The sequence below is a fragment of the Pipistrellus kuhlii genome, unplaced genomic scaffold (assembly GCF_014108245.1).
Source record: "Pipistrellus kuhlii isolate mPipKuh1 unplaced genomic scaffold, mPipKuh1.p scaffold_m20_p_13, whole genome shotgun sequence".
Taxonomy (NCBI): Eukaryota; Metazoa; Chordata; class Mammalia; order Chiroptera; family Vespertilionidae; genus Pipistrellus; species Pipistrellus kuhlii.
The window spans coordinates 36031272-36041842 of NW_023425438.1; the positions used below are offsets into that span (position 1 = coordinate 36031272).

The 10571-nt window shown below is 44.8% G+C and overlaps 1 protein-coding gene across 1 annotated transcript; it reads left to right on the plus strand.

The window, feature by feature from the left end:
* The first annotated feature begins 387 nt into the window (after positions 1–387).
* On the plus strand, positions 388–9721 carry PCYOX1 (prenylcysteine oxidase 1). The gene is made up of 6 exons (XM_036435624.2): positions 388–557; positions 1656–1862; positions 2886–3060; positions 6689–6900; positions 7246–7395; positions 8555–9721. Exons 1-6 carry the CDS (start codon positions 446–448, stop codon positions 9211–9213), a joined length of 1515 nt encoding a protein of 504 aa, XP_036291517.1. The 5' UTR covers positions 388–445; the 3' UTR covers positions 9214–9721.
* The last annotated feature ends 850 nt before the right edge of the window (positions 9722–10571 follow it).

The window sequence follows — 10571 nt, forward strand, 5'->3', positions numbered from 1 at the left end:
CTATCCCTCTCCCTTCCCCTCTGTAAAAATAAATAAATAAAATATCTTAAAAAAAAAAAAAAAGTATTTGGAACTCCCCTGGTCTGTTTTAGACAGGGATTAGCGGTGTTTGAGAGAGAGTGGTTAAAGGTACAGAGGAGGATCTGAGTGAAGAAATAAGGTGTTTTGTCCAAACAGATGGGAAGGAAGGGGAGCTGGGGGAGCTGGGTGCCTTTGGTGTCTCCTTGAAGTAGGGTGGGTAGACTTTTTGGAGTCCCTGGAAGGGATGGGTGGAACTGAGAGGTGTCAGGGAGCTGGCTAAGGGGATAGGGGTGAGGTGGGGTGCGGGGAGGAGAGGGGAGAGGGGGCGGGCCCGGGGGCGGGGCGCGGAGCTCGCCGCCGCGCAGCCGCGGGCCGGAGCTCAGAGTGGCGCTCTGGGGCTCCCGAGGGCAGCGATCGGGGAGACATGGGCCGCGCCGCGGGGGAGCTCACCCCTTCGCTCCTGGGGCTGGGGCTGCTGCTGTGCAGCTGGGCGTGCCCCGGGGGCGCCGGGCTGCGGGCCCCGCCGGACAGGATCGGTAGGCGAGCGCGGGGCGGCGCGGGAGGCGGTGCGGGACCGCCCCGCGCCGGGCGGCCGCTGCCCGGGGCGCCAGGCCCCGCACTGACCGGGACGCGCGGGCTGAGCCCTCCGCGCCGGTGATCTTGCCGGTTCGCGGTCTCCGGGTCGTTTTCGGGGCCCCGGAGCGCGGCGGGCGTGGGGGTGTGCCCACTGGAGGAGGAACGGGCCGTGGAAGGGGGACCCTAGGGGGCGGGCAGGCACCTTCCGGGCGTCCCTGCTGCAGCCCAGGTCTCGGGAGCCTGGCGGTGGGAGGGGGAGACCGTGCGCCCTCTCGCCCCCTCCCCTGCTGCCCCTTGCGGAGGCCGGCCTTCTGGTTGGTCCTGGAGCCACAGGCCGCGGGCGCCCTGCAGGTGACAGGCGCACGCCGCCGGCGCAGCACATGGAGCGGGGAAAACGCGCTGACCCCGGCCGCGGCCCTTCCCTCTGCTTGAAGCTTTGCTGCAGCAGGCCTGCTGCTCTCAGGGCCCCCCTGGCTTGCACAATGTCCCTGCCTGGGATTACTACACAGCTGAAATGATCCACTCTCTCTTGCTTTCAGTCGTTTTTGTGTGTTTGCTTCCTGTCCGTTTTTGCTTTGCTTTGTTTCTTAGTCCCTTTAAAACGGCTCTTTGGCCGGGGTCGTTGCCCTGCCTACACGAATGAAACAACAAATCGAGGCAAAAAAATGGCGGCCACTTTGTTGAGAATGTATGCTGGACAGACCCATCTCCTCTGCTGCCATGAGTTGGGCAAAAAGAAAAGAAAAGAAAAAGGTGGTGCAGGCCCATGGATAGCTCCACAAAGAACTGTTAGGATCTTTGGGGACATCTGGCGAGTTAATGTCAGTTTGCAAGTTCACTTACTGCCCCTTTTGTGGGAGGTTCAGTGTTTGTGTCCAGATTCAGAATACTATAATATCTTCACTGCAACTCTTTCTGGCCTTCCCCTATCTACAGGCTTCCCTAAATTGTTCAGAATAGCCTTAAGTAACCTCTGTTCTTGCTTCATGGTCTTTCAAAAACAACAAAACCCACAAAGCTGGTAAGAGTGAAATAAAGTTCCTTTCCCCCCTCCATAGCCATAATTGGAGCTGGAATTGGTGGCACTTCGGCAGCCTACTACCTGCGGCAGAAATTTGGGAAAGATGTGAAGATTGACCTGTTTGAAAGAGGCGAGGTGGGGGGCCGCCTGGCCACCATTACCTTACAGGGGCAAGAGTATGAAGCTGGAGGCTCTGTCATCCACCCTTTAAATCTGCACATGAAGCGTTTTGTCAAGGACCTGGGTACGTAGTTGGCTCTCAGAGCCGCGCAGCTTTCTGTGTGACCATCCACGGATATTTCTGTCCGATGGGGAACTGAAACTTTTCCACTTTGCTTGTTGTCTTTTACAGACAAGCTGGTGAAACTGTTGCCTCACTTTCCTTCTAGCAGTTGGTACTGCCTTGGTTAGGAGGCACTCTCCTGTAAGGGGACACTAGTTCTCAGTATCTTAAGTTATCTGGAATTACAGCCATGGTGTGTGTGTGTGGGGGGGTAATGGGGATGGTTGCTGTTGTCATTTCTTCAACCTGTGGGTTTCTGTTGAATCAGAGAATGGTTTGAGTTAGCAGAAACCCAGTGAGCTCATTTTACAGCAGGGGGAAATGAGACTCAGAGGCTTGTGTCCGGCTTCAAGTCACTCACAGCTATGGGTGCAGACATGTGCTTAGAAACCAGAAATTTGACTACTCCCCTACCAGCGTAGAAGCTGGACAGGTTGTGAGGGAAATCTGGCAAGCCTCTGCAGGCTCCTTTCTCAAAGAATATTGGGTAATATTGGCCTCCTCCCAGTTGTCTGAAATACCCAGTTATGCAAAGTGGTGTTTGCACAAGACTAGCAAACCTCCTTTCCCTTAGCTACCTTCCCCATCTCTGTGGATGCTTCCGGAGCCTCTTTTTCTCCACGAGGGCAGATGTATGCCAGGAGCAACTTATGCTGCAAAGATTCGAGTCTGGCAGTTCTGTTTTTAAGTTGAATTTAGTTGATACTCTGGCTTTTTTCTTTGACTTTTTAGTCTCTTCAGACTAAAAATAGCCAGCCTAATTTTGATATATCTGCATGACCTCCTCTTTAAGAGAGTTTGCGTTTGGACAGTGTAGTGAGCGTATCATATCACTTATTCTAAAGATAGTGCTCCTTTGATATATCTCCTGGGAACAAGGGGAAGCCCGGAATTCATTTCAGAGTGTCCCCGATAAGTTCAGATTAACCTTTCCTTTGATCAGCATCGAAACTACTGACTTGGCTACCCTTTCTGTTTTTGCAGGTCTCTCTACTCTTCAGAGCTCTGGTGGCCTAATAGGGGTCTCTAACGGAGATACTCTGGTGTTTGAGGAGAGCAGCTGGTTTATAATTAACATAATTAAACTAATCTGGCAGTATGGATTTCAGCCCCTTCGAATGCACATGTGGGTAGAGGATGTATTAGACAAGTTTATGAGGTAATATTTTCCCCTTCCATTTAACCCTAAGACCTTTTGGTTAGATGATCAGTAGGAATTATGGTTTCTTGGAACAGTTCTCTACCTAACTGGAAGGCTTCTTTGTTAGGCAAAAAGTTTTGTTTTTTAAAAAAACATATTTCTTTATTGATTTCAGAGAGGAAAGGAGAAAGAGAGTTAGAAACATCAGTGATGAGAGAGGATCATTGATTGGCTGCTTTCTGCAAGCCCCCGACTGGGGATCAAACCTGCAACCCAGGCATGAGCCCTTGGCCGGAATCGAACCTAGGACCCTGCAGTCCACAGGCTATTGCTCTATCCACTGAGCCAAGCTGGCCAAGGCAGGCAAAAAGTTTTGTCTAAAATGCGCAGACCATTTACCCACTTGGAAATTAAAAGGGTAGCTTATTTTTGCTTCTGAAAATGTATTTTGCAAATGCTTGTTTAGTATTGCTAGACACTCTTAAAAGCTCTACAAATGTTAACTTGAATTCTCACAACAGCTCTCTAGGAAGGTACTATTTATTAGCTTCTTTTTACAGATATGGAAGGTGGAGTTTCAAGTGTGCAAGTATACCCACCTATTAGTGGTAGATTCTACCCAGAGATTCTACCCAAGCAGGCTGACTCCAGTCCTCACTCTTAGTCACTTCACTGTGCTGGTGTTATGGATCAGATGGGTGAGGTCATGTGTATAAGAGCTTGTAGAAAGGATCAGAAAAGTGGGCTTTAATTGTGACATGACGTTTTAGTGAGCCAGCAACCTGAGGTAGGGTATCAGTTCTGTGCCCTAAGAATTTAAATTGTTAATAAATTTCAGCACTGTTCTGGGAGTGCCTCTTTTTTTTTCTTTATTTTATTTTTTTATGTTGTTCTGTATTTTCAAAGTCATCTGTGTGTATGAACGCACATTGCTTTGATAATTGGGAAAAATAACATAAGATAACGAGTGCAATTTTGAAAAATGCAACCTATTTCTTTTAAGGCTGTAGGCATGAGCTAATTTTTATGCTGGTTTACTTTAAATAAATTTTTATTTATTGATTGATTTGAGAGAGAGAGGGAGAAAGGGAAAGAGACAGAGATCTGTATGTATAATTTGTTCCTTTTTAAAATTTATTGATTTTAGAGACAAGAGAGGAAGGGTGTTGCTCCATCCATTCATGCATTCATTAGTTGATTTAAAAAAATATACATTATTGATTTTAGAGAGAAAGGGAGAGGGAGAGAGAGATAGAAACATCAATGATGAGAGAGAATCATTGATTGGCTGCCCCCCACTGGGATCGAGCCAGCAACCCAGGCATGTGTCCTTGACCGGAATCAAACTTGGGACCCTTCAGTCTGCAGGCCTACGCTCTGTCCACTGAGCCAAACCAGCTAGGGCTCATTAGTTGATTAAAAATTAAAAAAAAAAATTATTAATTTGAAAGAGAGAGAAGATAGGTAGATAGAGAGAGAAAGAAACATCGCATTGTTGTTCAGTTCATTTATGTATTATTCATTGGTTGATTCCCTGACTTGGAATTGAACTGGCAACCTTTTTTTTTTTTTTTTTTTTTAAATATATTTTATTGATTTTTTACATAGAGGAAGGGAGAGGGATAGAGAACTAGAAATGTCGATGAGAGAGAAACATCAACCAGCTGCCTCTTGCACACCCCCTACCGGGGATGTGCCTGCAACCAAGGTACATGCCCTTGACCGGAATCAAACCGGGACCTTTCAGTCCCCAAGCCGACGCTCTATCCATTGAGCCAAACCGGTTTCGGCTTATTCAACATTTTGTACAGTTCACTGGTAGACAGTAGGTAATATTAAAATGAGCCCTAACTGGTTTGGCTCAGTGGATAGAGCACATGTGTCAAACACAAGGCCCGCGGGCCAAATCCGTCCCGCCAGGCCTTGCAATGTGGCCCGCACCGCGCTGTCATCACTGCACTCCGCTGTGTTTCCATCACAATGACAGTTTATGACTGTTCAGTAAACCATTCGGCCCGCGATTTAGGCTGGATTTTAGATTTTGGCCCCTTCTCTGATTGAGTTCGACACCCCTAGGATAGAGCGTCAGCCTGTGGACTGAAAGGTCCCAGGTTTGATTCCAGTCAAGGGCATGTACATTGGTTGCAGGCACATCCCCTGTGGGAGGTGTGCAGGAGGCAGCTGATCGATGTTTCTAATTCTCTATCCCTCTCCCTTCCTCTCTGTAAAAAATCAATAAAATATATTAATAAAAATAAAAATAAAATGGATATGATATTGTCCCCTACTCTCTAAAAATTTACAGTTTATTTTGGAGAAGATAGTTGATGTAAAACTCTTCCCTTGATCATTGATAAATGTATTTCTTTGGCACTTATTTTTTCCTTTTTTTATATATTTGTGCCTGTTCCTTATTACCTGTTCCTAACTATAAGCTTCTTGAAGGAAAGGAACCATGTCTTTCTCATTTTTGTAACACTTGGAATCTGAAAAATTATGTATTGAATTACTGCATGAACTAATTTATGTGGACATTCTTTTAAGTCCATAAAATACAGAGATATGTCAGGTGATATTTTCTGAAAATTAAATCATTAGATACTCCCTCCCTTGGGAACTGACCTTTATATTCTTTTTTAATTTTTTAAAAAAAAGCATTTTATTGATTTTTTATGGAGAGGAAGGGATAGGGATAGAGAGTTAGAAACATCAACCAGCTGCCTCCTGCAAACCTATTGGGGATGTGCCCGCAACTAAGGTACATGTCCTTGGCCAGAATTGAACCTGGGACCTTTCAGTCTGCAGGCTGATGCTCTACCCACTGAGCCAAACCGGTTAGGGCCTAGGAACTGACCTTTAGATCACTTCACAACCAACCTTCCCTTTCACTTAGGTCACATTTCACTTGCTAAGACCATTATCTTTCCCAGGATCCAGACCCATCCAGATAGTTCCCTGCCGAAAAAGCCCGCCTAGAGTCCTTTAAAACCTCTGACTTCCCATCCTTGGGTGCTGGTGTCATTTTGGGGCTCAGCCCATCTAGTTTTCCAGATGACCTAATAAATTTATAATTCCTTACCACTTTTGGCCTTGTGTGTACCTCCTTTGGCTACCCTTATAGGTGCTAAGTTTTATGGGATTTGTGGAGATGACATCACTGTGGACTGAGAGGTTGGGCAACACTTGGCAGAGGAGGTGTGATTCAAGCTCTGAAGGAAGCGTAGCTGTTCTCTGTTTAGGAATGGGAACTGTATTCCAGTTGGAGGGAAGAGGTAGTACAATATTAGGGAGTAATATGTAGAGCACTAGGGGCCCAGTGCACAAATTTATGTACCTTAAAAGGAACTGTAGGCTGCAAGGCTGCAGTGGGCACAGGTGTGGGTCTTGGCCCATCCTCTGCACCCCCGCCTGGCCACTCCCACTGTGGCCCCTGGTCCCCTTTCTGCCGGGCTCCCACTGCCTCTCCCATGTGCTGACTGAGCCCGCCCCACTCGCACCTGCTGATGATGTGGAGTGATAAGTAGGATCCCATCAAAGAGAAACATGAAAGTCAGTGATTCTTATGATGCTATTTCCTTTACTTATGCACCCTTTTGCCCCTATTTTGTTTGATGTGTAATGGTCATTTCTCTCTCTTTTTTAAAAGGATCTACCGCTACCAGTCTCATGACTATGCCTTCAGTAGTGTAGAAAACTTACTGCATTCTCTAGGAGGGGACGACTTCCTTGGAATGCTTAACCGGACATTTCTCGAAACCTTACAGAAAGCAGGTTTCTCTGAGAAATTCCTTGATGAAATGATTGCTCCCATCAATAGGGTCAATTATGGCCAAAGCATGGACATCAATGGCTTTGTAGGTAAGCCAGTGCTTGGAAAGGTTATAGAATTGGTTCACCAGGGGCATACCAGATGTTATGGTTACTTCTGACCTGAGCCATGAGTTGGAGAAGATACCTTTCTCTGTGAAACCTCAGGCGTTGTTGGCGAAAATTGTGTAAATGTAGATATGCATTTTTTATGGGGAGAGTGTCCTTAGTTTTCATTAGTGGAATGGTTTTCACCTGGAGGAGACTTTGCCCCTAGGGGCCATTTGGCAATGTGTGGAGACATTGGGAGCAGAACTCACCTAATTGGGAAGGGAGAGTGGGTGGAGGCTCCTTACAGAGTTAGAATTAAATCACGTTTTTTCCTAATGCTGACAGGGGCAGTGTCCCTAGCTGGTGCTGATTCTGGCCTTTGGGCAATAGAAGGTGGCAATAAACTTGTTTGTTCAAGGCTCCTTCAGGCTTCCAAAAGCAACCTTATATCTGGCTCAGTCATGTACATAGAGAAAACAAGAACCAAGCAGACAGGTGAGCTTGCATTTCTATTTTATTGTTCCTGATTTCCCCTGTAGAAAACAATTGCTCAGGGAGAAAAACCTCCCTTCCTTCATTTCTCACTCAGTTCCAAATGATGGAATTTTAAATTGTATGTGTTGTGCCATGTGGAAATACTCCTAAATGTACTTGAGTATAGTGGCATGATTCCTTGGATTTAAAAAATTCCATTCTCAAAAGTAAAATTTTCTTATTTTGTACTTGTATTATTTTTATTCTGAGTAGGAAATTGGCCTCAGTTTGGGACAGTTATCCTAATAGGTAAAAGTCTTTTTTTTTTTTTTTTTTTTTGAGAGAGTGATAGAAACATCAAATTGTTGTTCACTTATTTATGAGTTCATTGGATCAAGTTTTTTTTTTTTTCTTTTTTTTAAAATATATTTTTATTGATTTTGTACAGAGAGGAAGGGAGAGAGCTAGAGAGCTAGAAACATCGATGAGAGAGAGTCATCAATCAGCTGCCTCTTGCACAGCCCCTACCGGGGATATGCCCACAACCAAGGTACATGCCCTTGACCGGAATCGAACCCGGGATCTCTCAGTCCCCAAGTTGACGCTCTATCCTAGGGGTGTCGAACTCAATCAGAGAAGGGGCCAAAATCTAAAATCCAGCCTAAATCACGGGCTGAATGGTTTACTGAACAGTCATAAACTGTCATTGTGATGGAAACGCAGCGGAGTGCAGTGATGACAGCGAGGTGCGGGCCACATTGCAAGGCCTGGCTGGACGGATTTGGCCCGCGGGCCTTGTGTTTGACACATGTGCCTATCCATTGAGCCAAACCGGTTTCGGCTGGATCAAGTTTAAAAAAAAAAATATTTTTATTGATTTCAGAGAGTAATGGAGAGAGAAATAGAAACATCAATGATGAGAGAGAATAATCGATCGGCTGCCTCCTGCACGCCTCCCACTGGAGATCAGGCCCACAACCTGGGCATAAGTCCTTGACTGGACTCGAACCTTTCAGTATGAAGGCTGACACTCTATCCACTGAGCCAAATCAGCTAGGGCTGGATAAAGTTTTTAATTCCTTAGGATTATAAACAATTAAGAAGATATAGAATTATTTTTAGTAGGCATAAAACATAGTATGTTAGAAACACTAAAGAAATGTATGCTTATTTCTTCTAGGAAACCCCACAAAAATGTATCAAGTGGTCTACCAAACTGGATCTGAGACCCGTTCAGACTTTTATGACATCGTCTTGGTGGCCACTCCATTGAATCGAAAAATGTCCAATATAACTTTTCTCAACTTTGATCCTCCAATTGAGGAATTCCATCAACACTACCAACAAATAGTGGCAACTTTTATTAAGGGAAAGTTGAATTCATCTTCTTTTAACTCCAGAGCTTTAGATGAACTTGGTCTCAGTACAATCTTAACCACTGACAATTCACACTTGTTTATCAATAGCATTGGAATTGTGTCCTCTGTAAGAGAAAATAATAATGCTCAACCATCAACAGATGGAGCTTTTGTTTGGAAGGCCTTTTCCCCGGAAACTCTTACTAAGGAGCAACTTTTAAAGCTCTTTTTGTCCTATGAATATGCTGTGAAGCAGCACTGGCATGCATATCCTCACTATAAGCCTCCAGAGAAATGCTCCTCCATCATACTCCATGATCGACTCTATTACCTCAATGCCATGGAGTGTGCAGCAAGTGCCATGGAAATGAGTGCCATTGCAGCCCACAATGCCGCTCTCCTCGCCTATCATCGCTGGAACGGGCACACAGATATGATTGACCAAGAGGATTTGTATGAGAAACTGAAAACTGAACTATGAGTTAATACTTTCATTCCCCACCCCCCTCCTGGTTCCACATGGAATATCACTGGCAAAAAAAGAACACAATCTGAGCAGAGATGATTTTGAATCAGATCTTTTGCCATTATCATTGTTTAACAAGCGTAATCCCAGTGGAGTCATGGGAAAATACAAAGGTCTAAGTGTGAAGGTGTAACTATTGTATTTATGCCATCTCCAAAATGTGTGTGTGTAACTTTCAGAGTACATTTATTAAAGCTGGGGACTGTGAAACAAAGGACTTAGGGTAGAAGAAGCGAAAGGAGAGAGCCTAGGTGCTACTCTGCTTTGGTTCCCTATAAACGTTATAGAAGTGAGCCAAGGCAGAGCTGCTATTAGCTCCCTGAAAAGAGAGAAGGGGCCTTGGAGACGGGTTCATGGTGTTAGTCCTGGATGAACTGCTGCTGCCCATTGCTTCCCTGGTTGCAAGTCTTGTGGGGACCCTTAGAGTTTAGGAGAGAAAAGTAAAGATGCATGCCTGAGAGGGGGGAAAAAGGCAAGTGCGTGCTCCAGAGAGCCTGCTCCAAAATTTTGTAACTCTTTTAAGGTCCATCAACAGTGTTTTCCAAACGTTTCTGATCATAAGAATTTGTCAAACATGTGGAATTCCGTAGTTCCTCGGAGAGTCTGATTCCATAGGTCTAGAGGTGAGGCCTTGGATTTTGAATAAACTTTAGAGCATTTTAAGCTGAACACTTGAGGAAGTACTTAAAGACATACCTTTTAGTTGGGGACTAATTCATTTGTGCTTACAGCTGGTTGTGATCTTTAGTCACAGTGAAATCTGCTATAGGAGCTGGTGTCTTATGCCTGGCTTTAGTAATTTATACCATTTTCAAAGTAAATGTTCCCATTACTTAAGCCTTGACTTTTAGAATGACGCTCTTTTGATTGCTTCTGCCTTTTTCTAGGAATGAAATTCAGAAGTCTGAGTAGTATAACTTTAAGATGTCATACAAAAAATCCAGTAAAATGAAAAGCAAATATAGGCTATTGATGTGAAGAAATTGGCATTCTATTATCAAAACCTCACATAGGGAGCTTTTATATATTTATTTTTTTATTGATTTGAGGGAGAGAAAAATAGAAACATCAGTGATGAGAGAATCACTGATTGGCTGCCTCCAGCATGCCCCCTACTAAGGATTGGACTCAACTGAGACATGTGTGTCCTGATCAGGAATCAAAGCAGTGACCTTTTGGTGCATGGACAACACTCAATGAACTGAGCCATACAGGCCAGGGCACACATATGGAACTTTAAAATATATAGATAGATTCCCCACTCTTAATTAGAGATTCTAATTTAATAGATTGAGGCTAAGACCTCACCATTG